Below are 20794 nucleotides of genomic sequence, written 5' to 3'. Positions count from 1 at the left end.
GTTTACTGACATTGTTGTTTTCAAATTTCTTTGCAGCGAGAAAGAGACAAAGCAGTCCGTGCAGTGCGCTGCGCTATAACTTTTTCGGGATGAACCACAGCATCCATTACATTGAATGTTTGCAAAACATCTGTATCAATTAAATTTGAATCATATATCGTTAAGCCAACACAACCGAAATACAAAAAAATAAGAAAGGAATACAAATTCATGAATATAGGTAAATAAAGTAGTTTTGGTAATTTTGTCTATAAATTCCCGAATAAAAAAGTCCAATAGACTTACAATAGAAATTATTGTAACAGTAACAATACGATAAATTTAATTGTTATTACAATAAACTCTATTGTTGCTTACAATAGGATAATAATTAAGAATATAGTTTTCCACCATAAATCCTGTTGTAAATGGCAGTTTTACAATAGAAAATAGGGGTTGTTAGTTACCGTAACAATAAAAAAAATTGTTTATTTCTCGAATAAAATTTTTGCCATTACAAAAGAATTTATTGTAATTCTATTGTCAACATTTTTCTGTCAATAGATTTTATTGTACGTTTATTGGAACAACAATAAGGCAATTTAATTGGTACAATAGAAGAACAATTGAATTGAATGTTCATCAATGAAATGTATTGTAATTTTATGATATTTTAATGTAATTCTATTGTATTTTCTATTCGGGAATTGCTTTCAAAATTGTTTGTACAAACGTGTGTACGCCCAAAAGATATTTTAGTTACTAGATAAAGATTGTCGCTTCGGTGCCCTTTGTTCTGCTGTCCGAAACATGTGTGGTACATACCTGTCAAATCGTATGGATTTCCCTTCTTTGAGATTTAGCTCCCCTATCCTCGCCAGCAAAAGATGTTCCGGACAGCGACGACAGCGACAATCTTTATCTAGTAACTAAAATATCTTTTGTACGCCCTAATCCCAAAGTGCAATCTACATGCAATAAATAAATTTCCTGAATAACGGCATCATTTGTATATAAAAGTATAGTATACAAAACAAAACACTCATGAGCTGAGCACCTCCTGAGCACAAGAGCTGTGGGTGGTTGGTGTACATAGTGGTAGTGTTGTCAAAATTTGTCAACGCATCAAAAATTTTCTCTTCTTTCACAGTAAATCCAGAAAATCTATTGAAAATTTAGCTTCAAGCAATCTAATTATTCAGTGATAAAATAATTGAGAAGGTGTAAACATACCGCTGCAGATGGCACAGTGCAAACCGATTCTAACTTGTGAGTATTGCATATCACTATCGATCAGATATAATTTTGATCCTGTTTCATCGGAACAGATTCCGGCGATGCCCGACTGTTCAAAACCCTTGAACCGCACATCGTGGCGGCCCTTCCTTCGGACACGGCCGAGTGGAAGCGTTCGTACGGCCGCCCAGTGAAAAATGTCCGCGTCGAAGCCACCTTTGAGCCTTTCGACGCGTCGATGTTGGACAAATATCGTGACGGGAACTGGAGCATCGTAAATCATCCGGTTATGCACATCTACGTGACCGAGTGCAACGACGTAGAAGTGTACCGGGCGTCAGTCAAGGAGGAGATCGACCAGTGGCTGAAAATCTTGAACAATTACAATGTAGCGGACTGGATGATTTTGCTCGTGGAAACTTTGGATATCAAAAAATCAAAAAACATACTCCCCCGGACAACGGTTTTGGATAAAATTCGGCTCGATTTTGCATCTAAGAATGGGGATCGTTGTCTTTCGGTGCTGAATCCGACCAAGTTCGAGATGAAGGCAACAGAATCGTTTCGCTGTTTGCTGCAGCGCATACGTCATCTAATGCTGACTGGGTATAACAAGAATATTGTCAAATATGAAGAGCTAATTCGTTCCAATCGTGAAAACAGGATACAAGAAAATTGGAACTTTGTAGACTATTTTCTACTACAAGAAGAACTTGCTTTTGTTTTAGAAATGTTGGGACAATATTCCGAAGCGCTAGTGCAGTATGACGAACTAGACGCTTTATTCTCACAGTTTATTCTAAATTCGGTGTATGGTGAGAAGCAAAAGTGGCTCCAGATTTTTGATCAACCATTGTATGCCTTTCATGGCATTTCACTGAATCCCATCAAAATGGATGAAACACGCAAGAAAATCATAAGTCAGTCAGTTAATTTGTTGGAGTTTAGAAGCTATCTTTTCGAAAGGCAGTGCTTGTTGTTGGATGCAAATGGAAAACCATGGGAAATTGCTGAACGCTTATTACCGTTCTTGTTTTCCACGCTACGAGAAATTGAAGCTTTAAAGCTCGAAACGCCAGAAGGAGCTTTAGCGTGTTGGGAGTTCGTTTGTGCTCTAGAAGTGCTGAATCTGTGCGATAAAGTTCAAGAATCTAAAGACATTCATAAGTGTTCCCAGTATTCGGCTCCTATCTGGAACCTTGCCAAGGACAAACTCTACAGCCTTGGGAAGCATTGTGGTCTGCTGCCCGGTTTTCAACCAACCTCTGAACAACTTCACGCAGTTGTTCATTTATCGGCAGGGATGGGCGACAGCCTCCCTGAAAATACGAAAGGGCTGCTAGAAGTTGAAACAAAGGACAAGAGAGCACATTCTCCCGCACGCAAACCCAAAAAGTCTGCAACCGATAGTCTTAAGGAAGCGCTAGGATCTAACCAGGCGTTTACCAAGTTGTATTTAGAGCTGAGTGAACTGGCCATCAGTACGTACAAGCACGTGTCGCGATTGCGATCAGCCCGCCTAGTTGGGCTGGACTTGGGTAATTTTTATATTACACTAAATGAGCCGCAGAAAGCGGTGGTATTTTTTACTGACTTGTTGCGGGAACTGAAAACCGAAAATTGGCACCATCTGGCTAGTCAAACGTTGTTGGAATTGGCGTCATGCTACAAGAAGATGGACGATTGCGTAAATTACACAAAAACATGCAGTGCTATATCTTGCTGCCTAGATCTGGAAAACATGGTACGAAGTTTTTATTTTGACGAATTTATTAAATCATTGCAAAGTCTTAAAGATTTGCAAAACGTTGACATCGATGCGTTAAATGTCATAACCGCTTTAGAAGATCATTTTAAGGTAAGACAAGTTTGTCATTTTATCAATACGATGGTTATCGATATTCGTTTCGCAACATTATTATTTTATTTTTATAGATAATCGACATCGCCATCCCGCAAACGTCAATCATACAGGACGACACAGTTTCTGTCGTGTTGAAGGTGGCGAGTAATTTTCCAAGAGAGATAGTCTTTCAGCAGGTGTCACTTTCCTTTGAAATGGACTCGAAACAGCTCACCGATGGGTCTCCCTCATCAACGGCATTGATCGAACAGACCGCACTGCTCCCTATCTCCATTCACTTGGACTACAAACAGGATCGCACTCTGAGTTGCGCATCGGTTGCATGCGATAACAAAGCCAAGCAGCCAGTCCGTCGGACCAGTAGTACTCGGCGTAAAATAACCCCAACTCAACGTTCGGATTTTACCAACTGCGTAAGTACCGAACAAGTTCTTCTCCAGCCAGGACTCAACGTAACCGAACTGAAATGCAAGGCTAAACGTGTTGGATCTTGGTCATTCAAGCAACTAGCCGTGCAGCTAGACAACGTCGAATTTCTATCCGAAAGTCTACCGACGGGATTGCCTAGTTTTGAAATAATCACCAAGGCATCGTCAGCCGTTTTAAATTTCATGAACTTGGTAGCCGGAGTTGAACAACCAGTTAAACTGATCATATCCGGAGGTAGCTTCAGATTCCCTAAAGACGCCAACATCGTGCTCAAATGTTCCAAGAATCTTAAAATGAGAATTGCGAATCAGGAAGATACCGATGAGAAAAGTCCTTTTGAACGGGAACTTGTGGTCAACCTTCAGAACTTTGAATCATTCGAGGAACGCACAATAGAATTGGAAGCCTTATGTGATCTTCCGGGTCGACGCGAGGAGAAACCAATAGAGCAGAAAGTTACTCTACAGGTTCCGTGGAGTCGCAACGAGATACAAATTCCGCTGCATTTCCTGCCGGCAATGATCGCTTCCTGTCGTCTGCATTCCTCTGGAGCGAAGAAATTTTTGCAAGTAATTCTTAAAGGAGTTAGTGACCATAAACTCATTCTCAAAGATGCCACGATGACCTGCACTGCTGAAGGAGTTACCATCATCGACATCAATCCCAAATCGCAAAACGAAATCACCATGAGCAAAACGGTTTCTATTTCTTACCTCTACGAAATCCAAGTGGAAGCACTCAAAGCCGAAAGCGAACTCCCGGTAATTCATGTAGACTACAGGATGAAGTTCGCCGATGCTAGTCTACCGAAGGACATTCGTTATTATATTCCGTACTCGGTCACGTTCGATGTGATGGATTATACCACGTTGTTCACAATTTGTGCTAAAATCGAACCATCCGAGCTGTGTCGGGTCAATTCGGTTTGCCATTTGAATTTAAGAATCTCCAAGGTGCACGCTAATCCGTTTTCCGATCTGATGTACGAAGTGCTTGCCGATCAGAACATGTGGGTGGTTGTCGGAAGAACGGCCGGTAAGATCTGTAAAAACTTTTTGTGTCATCCAGATAATCTGAGAGGACCTCATTTGTCTATTTTCTAGGCGTCATCTCAATGGAAGATGTCGACAGCCACAGTATCACGTTGGATGTTCTGCCGCTGACGGCTGGATTCTTGCCTTTGCCCAACATACGCCTGTCCAAGTATATCTCGGCAAACAAGTCCTCAAAAACGGATGCCCATCCGCGTTTGCAACCTTTCCCTCCCGGACAGATTTACAACTCGACGAAAAGCATGCAGATCCACGTACTGGCTAGTAGCAACGCAGAAGCTTAGAATAGATTGTTCAGAATTATGTTTATTATACTTTTACTCCATTATTTATAAAATATATTATTCACTGTTTAATTGCAATGAATCTATTCAATTACAACTGATTCATTCAACGCAATTTGTACGTTTCTGAATGATTTGTAAAATACAAATCACTTGCTCATTCGAAACTATATACCTATTGTATACAAGTATAAGGACACAATAGAAAGAAAAGTCAGCACGAAGATGTTGTGATAGCTGAAGCGCAGAAGATGGAGAGGAACGATACGCACGCTTAAAGTCATTCACACAATTTTGTGTTTCGTTCACACAAAACGGGCCTAACCTGGAACAACACATATTATGAGTAACTGCCATGTTACTCATTTTAGTGTAATTGACGGTTAACGATTTCCGATGAGTTCATTTCACACAGTGAGAGAGCGGTCGGAAAACGAACCTAACCTCAATTATATTTTTTCATGTAAATTGAAAATTATCGCAACATTTTTATACTATTTCAGAGGAGTCCCCATTTGTTTCGATATGACCAAACTAAAGTGCGATGTTTATAGTCGCACATTTTAGTTGTATCGTATCGAAACATATCGAAAATCCACAGAAAAAGTCATTTTCCTTGCGATGCATGCCGGACGCAACCGCCATCATGGCGATCAAAATGAACTTGACAGTTCGAAGCAAAGTTTCTTACACATATTAAAAGAATAAAAGACATTACACAGCGACTGTGCATGTCTTACACATAATTTTCACACAGATTGCTATTCTCTCGTGTCATCGTCGTCATGTGTGAAAATTATTCATGCGATGTGTAATTTACTTTAAGCGTGCGCGGAGGTTTTACTCGACTGTTAACTTTTTCCTTCCCATGATACCTAGCTGTTGAGCTCCATCAAATTTTGCATCTTCCAACATTCATCGAATTATTTCAACAACAAAAAGCAGTACTTGGCACACCTTTATGGTTTCATATGGACTGCAAATATAATCAATATTGTGTAAAAATAGTAAAACTATTGAAAACAATCAAGCAACTATTGACTTACAATCAAACTTTTTTTCGTTTTCCATTAATTTTAGCTATGCTATGTCCTGGCATTTTTTCATATGTGATTCCTTCCTATTGAAATCTTTAAAAAAAAAGTCGAGGGAAAAAGAGGGGTAATAGCGGGCGCCAGATGGAATTCGCTGACAGACAAGACTATGGTAGCAGCTAGGTGGAAGGAGCACTTCTAGGATTTGTCGAACGGTGAAAACCAAGGTGTTAAGAAGCAAAATGGAGATAGTCGACGACGGTCGAGCTTCTCAAAATTTGGAAGCGAACAATTGCTCCACCGTTCATAAAATATGGGAGGATGCAAAACACCTATCAGCGGTCGGATGGCCTCATATGCTCATTGTCCAATATATTTAAAAAACACAGAATAATCGAGAGAGAGGGCAAGGATAGGCTTAATCATAACCTCTACCAACATAAAGTAAATAGTTACGAGTAGCGATATAGCGAGACCATGTGGGAACCGGATCGGCGTCTTCGTGAAAGGTTACGCAAACGCTGACTGCACGCGTTGGAATGGACCTGCGGACCCTAATCGTTCGGGAAACTGAAGAAATTGACGTGGTGATGGTGGACATGATAGTTTGTTTGCCTCTGTGCGGTATTAAAAAGTTAATTATTTCGTGTGAAATTGTGCTTGTGCCACGGGAAAAATCTATTTAACGTGTGCCTATAGTGTTTTTTAATCAGGATAAGTAGGAGATATAATATCTCTGTGACTCATTTTCATATAATTTCGTAATTTATTACTCAACACAGCATCCCGCGAAGCCATAGTACAACCTATAGTTTCGTGCGGCAAGCTGTCGTTGTCGTTTTTGCACCTTTTATTTTGCCTGTCTCTGTGTGTTGTGTAGTGTATCGTTGCATGTTTGCATCCACTGCGGTGTGGCGACGATATGGAATGTGAAAAGTGTAAAGTGGGGATCGCTATCAACGATTTCCCGCTGCGTTGTTGTCAGTGCGATAAGCACTTTCACGCCCGCTGTTCTCCTATCGAGAATAAGGCAGCAGCGAGGCTGATAACGGAGAACGTAAATGTGCTATTCAAGTGTTCGGACTGTCTGTCGAGTCGGTTTTGCGACGGACAGAATGTAAAGGTGTCGGACGTTACCCGTATTGAGGAAGAGATGAAGAAAATTTCTTCTCTCTCCGAATCGATTGGTGGCATCCGAGAACACATTACTGCCCAGATAGACAGCGCGTTGAAGCTCGGTATGGAACAATTGGCAAGTAAATTGAATTGCGTTTTGGGTGAGGCTATTAGTGGCTTCCAAAAATCTGTTGGTCAAGAGTTGGAAAATATGAAAAGTTCATTTTTTCAATTTAACTCGAATAAGAGCTTAGCTGCAATGAATATAATGCATGGTACATCTAGCACGGCTTCGGAGCCTGGTCAGAATCCCAGACCTAAAAAGCGTAAGGTTCTTGATGACGTTAGCGATGCGTCGGAAAATTTGTTGACAGAAAACGTTAGTTTCGCGGATGTTGTGAAAAGTAAAACTGGGAATAAAGTTAAAAGTACGAAAAAATTGCTGTAACGCAGGAAGCGAAAAGTAAACGTAAGGCTCGCCCGGTTATTGTGATTAAACCTAAAGAGTCCAACCAGAGTAGTGATGCTACTTGGAAATTTTTGAACGTTAAATTAGATCCAAAAACACACAAAATCAGTAACTTTAGGAACGGGAAAGACGGCTCTATTATTGCTGAGTGTGCAACAGGATACAATGTAAATGTTGTGAAAGATGGCATTCAAAGCGATCTGGGTGAAAGCTACAATGCTGTTGTTCCCACATCGGTGCCAAGGCTTAAAGTGATGGGCATGTGCGATAAATTATCCTCCGATGACTTCATCGAGATTTTAAAAAATCAAAATGAAGACATCGCTATAAATGAAGTAAAGGTTATCAGGACGTACGAAAATCCACGTTTCAAGTACAACAAATACAATGTTGTCATTGAAGTCGATAAGGATACTCATAGTTGCTTGCTGACCGCGAAGAAAGTGAATATAAGGTTTGATCGGTGCCTTGTAGTTCCCGAAATTAGTGTTCTAAGATGCTTCCAATGTGGAGAATTTGGGCACATGAGTACGGAATGCAAGAATAGTATTGCGTGTTCTAAGTGCAGTGAAGGTCACAAAACATCTGATTGCACGTCAACTGCTTTGAAATGTATCAATTGTTTGAAAATGAATAAAGAACGTAAAATGAATCTGGACGTAAACCACGGAGCATTTAGTACTGAGTGTAAAGTTTATAAAAGGTTATTTGATCGTAAAAAGAGCAGCTTACGTTTCAATGAATAGCAACCAAGTTCCAGTAGAAATGTGAATAATTTAGATATTTTGTATTTGAATATTGCTGGTTTGTCTACAAACTACGTTGCACTACGTAAGATTGTAGAAGATAAACGTCCACTTTTAGTATTTCTATCTGAAACTCATATTGTTAACTTAGAAGCATTTGATCAATATAGTATTCCGGGATATAGTGTTGCTGCTTGTCTATCACATTCGAGACACACCGGCGGAGTTGCTATTTATGTCAAAGAATCAGTTCAGTTCAAGCTTCAATTGAACGAAGTTTGCGATGGCAATTGGTTCTTAGGCATTGCAGTTGTACGTGGCATGAAGTTGGGTAATTACGGTATTTTATATCACTCTCCCAGTGCTAATGACCAGCATTTTTGGAAATTTTTGAAAACTGGTTAGAGTCGTTTATGGATCCTAGTAAATTAAATGTTATTGCTGGCGATTTTAATATCAATTGGTGTGACGATTCAAATTCGAATCATTTGAAGCGATTAGTTGACTTTTTTAATTTAAAACAAAAGTAAATGAGTATACGCGTATTTCTCGGCACAGTAGAACTTTGATTGATCATGTTTACTCTAACTTTGATTCTGTCACTAGTGTTACGAATTGTGATTTAAAAGTAACCGATCATGAAACACTAGTCATTAGCATTACAGATGACAGTAGTAATAATAACGATTTGGTAAAACTTAAGTGCTGGAGAAAATATTCGAAACAAGCAATTACGAGCCTTATCGAAACAAACGTGGATTTTCGAGAAAATACTGGTAATTTAGATCAAAGAGCAGCTGTTATCACGAGCGTCTTAAAATCCTGTACCAATCAGTTAGTTGAACAGAAATTAGTAACTTTGAATAATTCAAACAGCTGGTACAATCTAGATCTTTTACGTCTTAAACGTAAAAGAGATAAGTTGTACAAAAATGTCGTAAAAGTAATAATGAAAATCATTGGAATAGGTACCAGGTTGCGCGGAATAAATATTCGCAATGTTTAAAGCATACTCGATGCGAATATATTCAGAGGAAAATTTATCAGCATCAAAACAACAGCAAAGAGTTATGGAAAATATTAAAATCATTGTTAAAACCTAGTTCTTGTAAACCGCGATCCATAACTTTTAATGGCACATTAGAAGAGTCGGAAGAAGTAATCGCGTCTAAATTCAATGATTATTTTATTGAAAGCGTTTCAACCATTAACCGATCTATCGAGTTAGTGGATGAACCTGACGAAATAAAACAGCCAGTTAACAGTAACTTGAGATTCGAAGGTTTTCACCCCATTACATTTCAAGAACTTGAAACGATTTGTTTTAATCTAGGAAAAACGGCTGGTATTGATAATGTTAATGCTAAAATTATACAAGATTGCTTTCATGTCATCGGACACAACCTGCTGGACCTGATAAATGAATCATTGCAAACTGGGCACGTGCCGCAAGTTTGGAAGGAATCCTTAGTTATTCCAATTCAAAAAGTTGCTGGAACGATTAAAGCCGAAGAGTTTCGTCCCATCAACATGTTGCACACAGTAGAGAAAATTTTAGAACTTGTTGTTAAAGGCCAGCTACTTATGTATTTAAATAGTAATAACTTGTTTATACCGGAACAATCGGGATACGGGAGGGACACTCCTGTGAAACCGCTTTGAACTTGGTATTAGCTAAATGGAAAGAAAGCATAGAGCATAAAGATACGATTGTTGCTGTGTTCTTGGATCTTAAACGCGCTTTTGAGACAATTTCTAGGCCCTTATTGTTGAAAACTTTGGAGCGCTTTGGAATTTCAGGTTCTGCATACAATTGGTTTAAAAGCTATTTGTCTGACAGAACTCAACGGACTGCTTTTAATGATTCTGTATCTCGTCCCATGGAGAACACCCTAGGAGTGCCACAGGGAAGTGTATTGGGGCCCTTTTGTTTATTATGTATATAAATGACATGCGACGGGTTTTACGTTTTTGTGATATAAACTTATTCGCAGATGATACTGTGTTATTCATTGCAGCTAGAGACTTAGAAGATGCGATTGAACGCTTGAATGAAGATTTGCATTCTTTAAGTAGATGGTTGAAGTACAAACAGTTGAAATTGAATATTAGTAAAACAAAGTACATGATTATTTCGCGAAATCGTTCAATTGATAATGTCTCGGTGAAAATTGATGAAGAGACACTTGATCGCGTATCGAAAATTAAATATCTTGAGGTGATTATTGATGATAAATTGAAATTTGACCAACATATTGACAATGTCATCAAGAAAATAGCCAAGAAGTATGGAATCCTCTGTCGACTGAAAACGAATTAAATATTGCTAGCAAAATACAGTTGTACAAATCAATCATCTCTCCTCACTTGGACTTTTGTCCTTCCATTTTGTTTTTAGCAAATCAGACACAAATATCGAGATTGCAGCGTTTGCAGAATAAGATTATGCGTTTGATTTTGAGATGTAGCAGATTCACTTCCTCAACTTTTTGTTGGATGCTTTGCAGTGGCTTTCGGTGAAGCAAAAGAATTGTGTATTTGACAATGGTGTTCATTTTTAAAGTAATTAACGGGTTGCTGCGTCGATATTTGTGTGATCGAATTGAAAGAGGAAGTGACATTCGTAGATATAAGACTAGAAACGCGGAAGATATAAGAACACCATACTTTTTGCATGGAGCTTCACAAAATTCTTTGTTTTTTAAAGGTATCAATTATTTCAATTCGATGCCTACACATATCAAACGTGCAACGACATTATCACAGTTTAAGAGACTTTGTGTTTCACACGTAAAAGCTGCTTATTAAGCAGCTACTTAGTTGACTTTTTATAATTCAATAAATTTTGTATCTTGACGAAGTTTGACCTACGGATTGTTTGTTTGGACAATTGTATTTTATATTTATTGAGGCCATGATAAACTGTTTTGTTCGCCTCGATGATGATGATGGATTTCATATATATTGACGTAATTGTAATCTGACCTTTTTTTGTGTAGTCTACAAAAGTTTGAGTCTCGCGCGCGCAAAGCAGATATGGATGATTTTTAAAATTTATGTACAAACTTGCGCATTTTCAACTGTTTGAATGATTCTTCGGATTAGTAATGGGCTATCTGGTAGAGTTTTGTTCCCGTGGTTGATACCGAAACTTTTGATATCGACGGAGCGGTAACACAAGTTTTAGTTTTGTTGACGACTTAGATTATTAATTTTATTGATGCTTACGAGTGATAAACGTGGACTTGTATAAACATGAAACGCGATTCTTGGTGGAACTTTTGAAATCTGTGCGAGAGGTATCACAAGTTTTGCATTTTAGTATAAACTCGAAGTATCACTACCGATGCTTATGAGAATCTGTAGATGAAAACAACAGTTTTTTTTAATTTACATTTTTTGCTGGATAGTAATGAAAAGTTATGTAATTCATATCTGTGATGGTAATCAGATCGTTTTTGTTTTTTGCAAATCTGATTAAATTGTTATTATATCATTCAATTAATTATCTTAAAGATAAATCGTCTAGCTCAAACCTTTGTAGGGGTATGTGGCGGGACCATCATCATCATCATCATCATCATCATCAAATATCGCCCAAAACGCTTAGTCCCAGAAGGGGAGCAGGTCTAGATCCAACGGCAGTCTCCGGGGTGGGCACACAAGGCCTGTTTAGTCGGACTTGTCCCAACGCGTATATACGGATTTGTCTCTGGGAGGAATCTGCTTCCCTGACTTACCATAAAACTCAGTAGAACTCAAAACAAGAACAAATGGGGACCAGACAATGCGGCTCAAACGAACAATTTAGAATTTAACAATCCAAATTTTCATTCAAAACACTCTATTAAATTAAACAATTAACCTGTGGTCATTAACGTTGGTCGACATGCGGCTTCCGGGGGTGGGGGCTTCACTATGGCGGACGGCAATTGCTGCTTCTGTTGTTCACTTTCACCAGACAAAGGTTCTTGAACATGAAACCGATTTTACGGGGTGACAACGGGTGTAACGAATGGCCGCGGATCCGGGAAGTGGTACTGAGCGCACACTTTATTGTTTTGTCAGGAATCCAAGCGAACCGACACTTGGTAGTTTACAGTCTTCTAAACCTATAACCTGTTACTTCTGGCCACCACACACACACTGCAGTCTTTTACACCACACTCGCTTGGTTATTAGTACCATAATGAACTAAGTCGACCTAGCTTTGGGCGTGTTGTACACGGGCCGAATAAACTGAAGTCCAAATATCATCCGTGACGATGCAGCTGTACACTTTGGTAAACCACGCGGAACTACGGATACGCCAATGAACGTCACTCCTCCGGATCGAATTAAAAACTTCTTTCTTGTTAGACTGCTTTTAGCTTATTTACCCAGCCATAACACGCAATCGCATTTTCAATTTTGTTTCTTCGCTCAACCGCCATACCAAATCAATATCGCCGGTTGGCGGTTCTTTTGGGAATGCAACCCACAAACATTTTAGTACAATATTTTCATATGGCTAGAAATGTATGGAGCCTGAACATTTGTTATACATTTGGACACATTTATTTACATTCAGACATTTAGACACTTACAATATGACATATAAAAAAATACAATCCTCTTGGTGGACCGAACTGATCAAGTGCTTAAGGCAGTAAATAGTAACCTAGGAAAGTGACTGGTTACATTAACTCTACAATACCCCTGGCAAATGTATATCGAAGTTTTGACAATTCCTCAGCAAAAATGTTAGCAATTTTTACATACCCTGGGCCAAAGGGGATTAGGCTCTGTGGATCTCATTAGCCGGTTGACTTAAAATCATTTAAGGTCATCTTTGTTCACTTGTCATAAGACGAGTTTGTACATTTTTTTATTACCAGACTAAGGCCGGAGTGGCCTGTGCTGCACATAAAAGTCTTCTCCATTCAGCTCGGTCCATGGCTGCACTTCGCCAACCACGCAGTCTGCGGAGGGTCCCAAAATCGTCCTCCACCTGATCGATCCACCTTGCCCACTGTGCACCTCGCCTTCTTGTTCCCGTCGGATCGTTGTCGAGAACCATTTTCACCGGATTACTGTCCGACATTCTGGCTACTAAGGCTGATGCAACTCGTGGTTCATTCACTTCCTCCACGTACCGTCCGCTATCTGCACCCCACCATAGATGGTACGCAACACTTTCCTTTCGAAAACTCCCAGTGCGCGTTGGTTCTCCACGAGCATCGTCCAGGTTTCGTGTCCGTAGAGAACTACCGGTCTAATAAGCGTTTTGTAGATAGTCAGTTTGGTACGGCGGCGAACTCTATTCGATCGGAGCGAGCGTCTTGCGGAATCCAAAGTACGTACGATTTCCAGCCACTATGCGTCTTCGAATTTCTCTGCTGGTATCGTTATCGGCGGTCACCAGTGAGCCCAAGTACACGAATTCTTCAACCACCTCGATTTCGTCACCACCGATAGAAACTCATGGTGGGTGGCTTACATTGACCTCTCTTGAGCCTCCTCCTATCATGTACTTCGTCTTCGACGTGTAGATGACTAGTCCAATCCGTTTAGCTTCGCTTTTCAGTCTGATGTAGGCTTCCTCCATCCTCTCAAAGTTACGTGCCATGATATCAATGTCGTCGACGAAACCAAATAACTGGACGGACTTCGTGAAAATCGTCCCGCTCGTGTCAATCCTTGCCCTTCGTATTACTCCCTCCAAAGCGATCGGCTTTGAAGTCGATAAATAGATGTGTGGGCACGTTGTATTCGCGGCATTTCTGCAATACCTGACGTATGGCGCACTCCTGGTCTGTGGTAGAGCGTTCACCCATAAATACCGCCTGGTACTGCCCCACGAACTCTCTTGCAATTGATGTTAGTCGGCGGCATAAAATTTGGGAGAGTACCTTGTAGGTGGCGTTCAGCAATGTGATTGCGCGGTAGTTGCTACAATGCAGCTTATCGCCCTTTTTGTAGATGGGAACCTCATCCTTGGTAATCACCCAGTGCAGCGCTCTAGCCAGTGCCTCACCACCGTGTTTAAACAGCTCTCCTGGTAGTTGGTCAACTCAAGGTGCTTTGTTGTTTTTCAGTCGGGCGATCTCCTCCTAGATTTCCTGGAGATTCGGAGCTGGAAGTGCTCTTCGTAGTGTTGCCGCCACCTTTGGATCACCTCACGCTCGTTTGTAAGAAGGTTCCCGTTTATGTTCTTCCACATATCGGCCTGTGGCACGTTGCCCTTACGTGAACGGTTCAACTTCTCATAGAACTTTCGTGCGTTATTAGCGCGGTACAGTTCCTCCGTCTCTTCACGGTCTCGATCTTCCTGCTGGCGCTTTTTCCTCCGGAAAATCGAGTTTTGTCTGTTCCACGCCCGTTTGTATCGCGCCTCGTTGACCCTCGTGCGGTGTTGCAGCAATCTCGCCCATGCTGCATTCTTCTCCTCAACTAACTGCTCACATTCGCCGTCATACCAGTCGTTTCTCTGATCCGGAGTCACCGTGCCTAGTGCAGCGGTTGTGGTGCTTCCAATGGCGGATCGAATATCTCTCCAGCCATCTTCAAGAGATGCTGCGCCTAGCTGCTCTACCGTTGGGAGTGCCACTTCCAGCTGCTGCGCATAGTCTTGGGATTGTCTACCGTCTTGTAGCCGCCCAATGTTCAGCCGCGGCGGACGACTCCAACGCGTGTTGTACACCGTCGAGAGTTTTGAGCGCAGACATACTGCAACGAGGTAGTGGTCGGATTCAATATTCGCACTGCGGTAAGTGCGTACGCTCATGTCGGAGAAGAATTTACCGTCGATTAGAACGTGGTCGATTTGGGTTTTTTTTTTATCACGCGTTGGCGCATCTTTCCCAGCACTATGAAGCCGGTTACCAGCTCGTTGGTGGTGCCACAGCTTTGGTAGAAGGTAACCGCTCGATGCCTGCTTTTCCACACTGATGTTTCATCATTTGATTAAAAGAAGGCAGATTTCATTTGAAAACATTGACTGATGTCGATTAACGCTTCGACTGGACTGACAGTGGATTCTTCCGTATAATTAATCTCCAGAGCAATTTGTTTCACACGGCTCTTTATTTGGGAGATTATAAAATTCCTGTATAGCATAGGAGTTTGTGATAGTGATGGGAAATACATTTGAGATTTCATTGTAATATAGATGATAGTTATAGCATAAGTAGCAATAGGACATAGCATATTTTTGTAATTTGGGATTGTTTAAAATAAGGTAATTCGCACTTACGGTTACTTCCCCTAGTGTAATTCCCGAAGGGTCTTAGAAATTCCGGCGTAGTAGATATTTATTGGCAGCTGTAAGCAATGCTTATTTAGTTTCGAAGCTAATTTTATAGTTCACACTATCTTACCGGTTCTGATTCGGTTTCAGAAAAATAGGTTATATGCACTCTTTAGCGTTAAGTTATACGGTAGTTTAAGCACTAATTATAAGAAATTCAGTTAGTTTTAGGTACACATTTGTGACGAATTCAAATTACCTGGTATAATTCAATTTACTTAGATTATTAATTAGATTTCTACTTTCAAATAGGAGAAAACGACTATCACTATTAGCAACGTGTTGTGTAGGTACGCTTTAGCTCTTGTTTTCATCTACTCACGAATGTGACAAGCGGTAGCTATGTCACTCCAACACATTGCCGAAAGAGCAGCGAGCAGGGCTGTTCTTCAGGCACATTCAAAAAGGGCGCGTGCTGCTCTATGGGGCAGCCAACACTCCCCCCGGGTATGCCAGCATTCAGGATGGCTTACTTCCTTCGCGCCCGACGTCTAAGACTGCCAGTTTGGTGGCAGGACGGACGTAGATTCCGGTGGATGTTCTTACGGTTGCTGAGCGAACTACTCCGTCCTTACCTGGGTGGACTTCAATAATTTTACCCTTGGGCCAGCAGTTCCGGGGTAGCTTGGGATCGGCAATTACAACAACGTGGCCTACTTCAATCGGATCGGTTCGGTTGAACCACTTGGACCGCTTGGTGATTTCGGGTAAATAGTCGCTTAGCCAGCGTCTCCAAAACCCATTTGCCAGTACTTGCGAAGCTAATATGTTCTGGCGCAGAGCATCGTTGCTGTCATCAAGGATAGAGAACGGTTTGATTCCATTTGAGGAACCAAGGAGGAAATGGTTCGGCGTTAACGCGGGAGCACAGTCGTCATCAATTGGAATATGAGTTAACGGCCGAGAATTGATGACGTTTTCAACTTCAGCCATTAGGTTGCGCAGTACTTCATCCGTCGGGTTGCGTGATGGGTTGATGGTTTGAAGGTTTCGCTTGACGCTGCCTATCAGTCGCTCCCAGCTGCCGCCCATATGTGGAGCAAGGGGTGGGTTAAACGACCAAGTTGTGTCTACGGTAACGAACTCTTTCATAACTTCGTCTAGGTTGACTGTTGCAGCGGCTTCTTCCATACGGCGAGACGCTCCAATGAAATTTGTTCCTCTATCACTATAGATCACACGTGGTATACCGCGGCGTGCGATAAAATTACGGATGGCCATTATGCAGGAGTCAGTGCTCAGCGAGTGTACTATTTCAATATGGATTGCTCGAACTGTTAGACATGTCGCGAGCATTCCCCATCGTTTTTCTCTACGTCTTCCTACAGACACCTCATATGGACCGAAGAAGTCGAGACCTGTATGTGTGAACGGTGGAGAATACACTGCAAGCCGTGCTGGAGGAAGGTCAGCCATCATTGGTGGGCGAGGTTCGGCGTGATCATTTTTGCATCGTTGGCAGCTCTTCCTCACTTTAGCGTAAGCGGCCCGAATATGTGGAATATTGAACTTTTGTCGTAGTTCATTAACCACTGACTCATGGTTTTGGTGATGATAGCGTTGGTGGTAGTGCGCGATAATCAGATTGGTTGTAGGGTGGTCACGTGGTAATATAACTGGTTTCTTGGCGTCTTCTGTTGCATATTGGCAAGCGGCAACTCTCGTTCGCATTCGCATTACTCCTCTGCTGTCTAACCACGGCGATAACTGAAACAGACTGCTTTGCTTCGGTATGGTTATCAAGCTATTGGATTTTTGTTGTGCTTTGGCCAGGACAGCTGTCTCGTCCGGATAACCATCGCGTTGGGCGGACCGTAAGAGATACGATTCAGCTAAAATCAGTTCATCAGTTGTTGGCGCTCCTGTTGTAATCGATTCTCTGCGTAGTTTCCTGCGGCAATTATCAGGGAAGCGAATCACGAAAGCAGTGATATAGAGTAGACGCTTCCAGGAAGAGAATTTGCTGGAATCAATAATAGGCTCAAAGCAAACATGAAGCCCAAGCAGATTGGAACGCAGCTCGTTTTCCGTAGAACTACTTTTCGAAGGTTGCTGTGGCCAATCTTCTTCCCGTAGCCATAAAAAATCTGCTCCTATGAACCATCGGCTTGTGGGTGTAAGATCGGGAAATGTGGTCCATTTGGTCCCATCGTCTGCAACATTCTTCTTCGAAGGAACCCAGCGCCACTCGTTAATTTCGCTAAGGTCCAAGATTTCGCTAAAACGGAATTGTCGCGTTCCGTGCGTATACCGTGCGTATACCGACGGTGGTCGGAGTTTAACCAACAAAGCACGTCACGAGAGTCTGTCCAGAAGAACTTCCTGGATATATTGTAGGACAGAGCGTCGGTAACCGCACTAGCTAACCTAGCCCCGACTACGGCAGCCTGTAGTTCTAGACGTGGGATTGATACGAATTTAAGGGGTGCCACTCTAGTTTTTGCAGCGACGATTGAGCAATGGACGTTTACGTTTTTGATGAACCGCAGGAACGCGACAGCAGCCATTCCACTTTCGCTGGCATCGGTGAATATGTGTAGCTCTATTTCTTCTTCTAGGGCTTGGGAAACTATCCGGTAGCATCTAGGAACTTGAATTTGCTCGACGAGGGGTAAAAACTTTAACCACTGCTGCCATTTTCTGAATGCGCTGTCGGATATTTCTTCGTCCCACTGTACGCCAGAACGCCATACCTCCTGCAATAGCGCCTTCAGGAACATAAGGTAGTGAGAGATAAGCCCGAGAGGGTCAAATATCGACATCAATACGCGAAGAGCTTCTCGCTTGGTGGGACGCTTGTAACCTTCTAGAAGACCGCGATCGTACCGGTTCCATCCAACCTTGTAGGTGAACGTGTCAGATGTGTCCAAAACTTTCTCGGTGTTGAATTCTGGTGATAAATCTAGGTCTTTCTCATTCGCTCCTTGTTCATTGAGAACTCTCAGGACTTCCTGTGAATTACAAACCCAATTACGGATCTCAAACCCTCCTCGGTGGTGGACATATTGTACCTCTTTCGCTATACGCACTGCTTCCTCTTCAGATTCCAGACTAACGAGCATATCATCCACGTAGTGTTTCTTCTGGATTACCACAGCAGCTTTTGAATACTCTCCTGCATGTCGCTCTGCATTAATATTCTTTATGTACTGTGCGCAGCTAGGCGAGCAGCACGCACCAAAGGTCATGACTTGCAGTACGTAAACCACAAGTCCTGCTTCATCATTCTCCCACAGAAAGCGCTGGCATTGCTGGTCCACATCTCGAATTCGTACTTGGTGGAACATTTCACGTATGTCTCCAGTAAGCCCCACTCTATGTTCACGGAACTGTAGTAGAATGGACAGCAATGAATTAAGCTGATCGGGGCCCTTAAGGAGGGCGGAGTTCAGCGAGACGCCAAACGAACAGGCGGCACAGTCCCAAACCATCCTCACCTTTCCCGGCTTATTCGGATTAACAACTGGAAACACCGGAAGGTACCACACTCTTGGATAGGTTTGCTTAAGCTCTTCCTTTGAGAGTCGTCGGGCATATCCTTTAGAAACATAGTCTGCTATCATGCGGTTCAACGTTTCCGCTAGTCTCGGGTCTTTATCGAGACGTTTCTGTAGACATTGGTGTCTTCTCATGGCCATGTCGTAGTTGTCTGGCAGGCGGACACTGTCGTAACGCCAGAGAAGTCCCGTTGTGTATCGTTTTCCGTCGTAGGTGGTGAGCTGCTTCAAAAGATCATGTGCCCGCTGATCAGCGACCGAAAGAAGAAGTGTTTCAGGTTTCATAATGCCAAGACTTTCTAAAGCAAAATGCTTTTTTACGGTCTGATGAAGCTCATCATCGATATTTCGCTCGCAAGAGCACACATGGAATGTGTAGTGGACAAGATTGTTTCCGTTGTCTCCCTCTGCGTCGCCTCCACCACAAACTGTCCACCCTAAACGAGTTTTGACCGCAACAGGCTCCTCTACTCTTCCTTCTCTGCTTTTTAGTACGAGGCTGACTTGCACATGCTTCATTCCAATGAGGATCCGTGGGCGAGCATCATAATACGAGTCGATGGGAAGACCATTGACAATTGGAAATTCTTGGCTGTTTGGCTCGTCCCTGAAATCTGCAAAGTAACGGATTGCGAATATTTTTCACAGCGTTGCGTACCTCCCGTCCAGCGGAGACATAGTGGGATTGTTGAGCCTTTAAGTTTCAACTGGTCTGCCAGTTCTTGGTCTATTAGGCTCAAATGTGAACCTTCATCTAGGAACGCATAGGTCTGAATGGATCCCTTGGGTCCACTAAGAACGACCGGAAGATAGCGAAAAAGCACCGCACTTGATTTTGCTTGATGGGTGTTGCAGTCATGTGTTTGAGATCTTCCGGAAGAAGATGACGGTATCGGAGCAGGAGCACATGATACCGATGTAGGTGCTGCCGTTTGATTAGAAGATTGCTTTCTGGTCATTATGGAGTAACTCATGGTGTTTATAGCTGCATCCATTTCTTCCGCATGGTTTGGCATCGCAACCTCCCTTATGTCGCCGCAGACAGCTTCGACAGAGTCTGAACTCTCTCACGATGGCCCATCTCGACTCTCGAGAAAGCTCCAGGAACTGTTTGCACTTTGACGCAACTTTGCATCGACCCTTACATATTACGCAACCTTCAGCAACATGCTCCGGATGTTTAGATACTGAAATACTATTACCTTCTTTCGAACGGGGAGTGAGATCAAAAGATTTCAGATGGTGGGCATTGGACTCGGAAAACGTCTCTGAATGGGCGTTCAGATACACATTGGATTTCTTGTGTCCCCTCACTTCACTACGCGTTGGTTTCATTTCGTTGGAGTCAATCGGGATCACAACAGTGCTAGCTGCTTCAGCTAACGAATACACCCAATGGCCAAAGGTCGCCAGGTTGACCCTCTGAAGTGTCTGCCGATGTCGTGCCCAGTCTAGCTTGAGGGATGACGGAAGCTTGTGTACCAACTGATGCAGAAGGGAGACATTGTACATATAGTCGTCCAACTCATACGCATCCACTGTTGCGCAGAAGTTTTGCACGTTGACTGCGAACTCCACCAACGTTTCTAGCTTGTCTTCTCGTATCGCCGGGAGGGCGTTTACCTTCTGGATTAAGGAATGAACCACGGCTTCTGGTTGCCCGAATCTCATCTTTAGAGTACGAATGATTGCAGGTACGTTTGACGGATGCATCAATAGACTTCGCGCCGTGTCGTACGCCTTTCCTTCCAATGATTTTTGAAGCCTGATAAGGTTTTCTTCGTTGGTGAAACCACACAT

The 20794-nt window shown here is 42.3% G+C and overlaps 3 protein-coding genes across 4 annotated transcripts in view; 1 reads left to right on the top strand and 2 right to left on the bottom strand.

The window, feature by feature from the left end:
* Nucleotides 1-12334, bottom strand: part of LOC134219916 (box A-binding factor-like) — a 153639-nt gene extending 141305 nt beyond the window's left edge. The window contains exon 1 of the mRNA XM_062698817.1: nt 12075-12334. Within this exon, the coding sequence (XP_062554801.1) occupies nt 12075-12084 (10 nt within the window). The 5' untranslated portion in view covers nt 12085-12334. The remainder of the gene's footprint in view (nt 1-12074) is intronic.
* On the top strand, nt 896-4959 carry LOC134227537 (trafficking protein particle complex subunit 10). Of its 2 annotated transcripts, XM_062709103.1 has the most exons (5): nt 896-998; nt 1130-1248; nt 1308-3073; nt 3151-4543; nt 4612-4959. In XM_062709103.1, the coding sequence occupies exons 2-5, from the start codon at nt 1221-1223 to the stop codon at nt 4842-4844; spliced, it is 3420 nt and encodes a 1139-aa protein (XP_062565087.1). In that variant the 5' UTR covers nt 896-998; nt 1130-1220; the 3' UTR covers nt 4845-4959. The 2 variants fall into 2 exon arrangements, with proteins under 2 accessions (XP_062565087.1, XP_062565086.1); XM_062709102.1 differs by lacking the exon at nt 896-998 and having other exon boundaries at nt 1068-1248.
* Nucleotides 12335-15956: 3622 nt separating the features above from the next.
* On the bottom strand, nt 15957-20794 carry LOC134222098 (uncharacterized). The gene is made up of 4 exons (XM_062701243.1): nt 20197-20794; nt 19653-19919; nt 17760-19608; nt 15957-17715 (listed from the first exon to the last, which is right to left on the bottom strand). The coding sequence occupies exons 1-4, from the start codon at nt 20792-20794 to the stop codon at nt 15957-15959; spliced, it is 4473 nt and encodes a 1490-aa protein (XP_062557227.1).

The sequence above is a fragment of the Armigeres subalbatus genome, chromosome 3 (genome assembly GCF_024139115.2).
Source record: "Armigeres subalbatus isolate Guangzhou_Male chromosome 3, GZ_Asu_2, whole genome shotgun sequence".
Lineage (NCBI taxonomy): Eukaryota > Metazoa > Arthropoda > Insecta > Diptera > Culicidae > Armigeres > Armigeres subalbatus.
The sequence above is the reverse complement of the archived record's forward strand: the minus strand, read 5'-3'. Positions and strand labels throughout refer to the sequence as shown.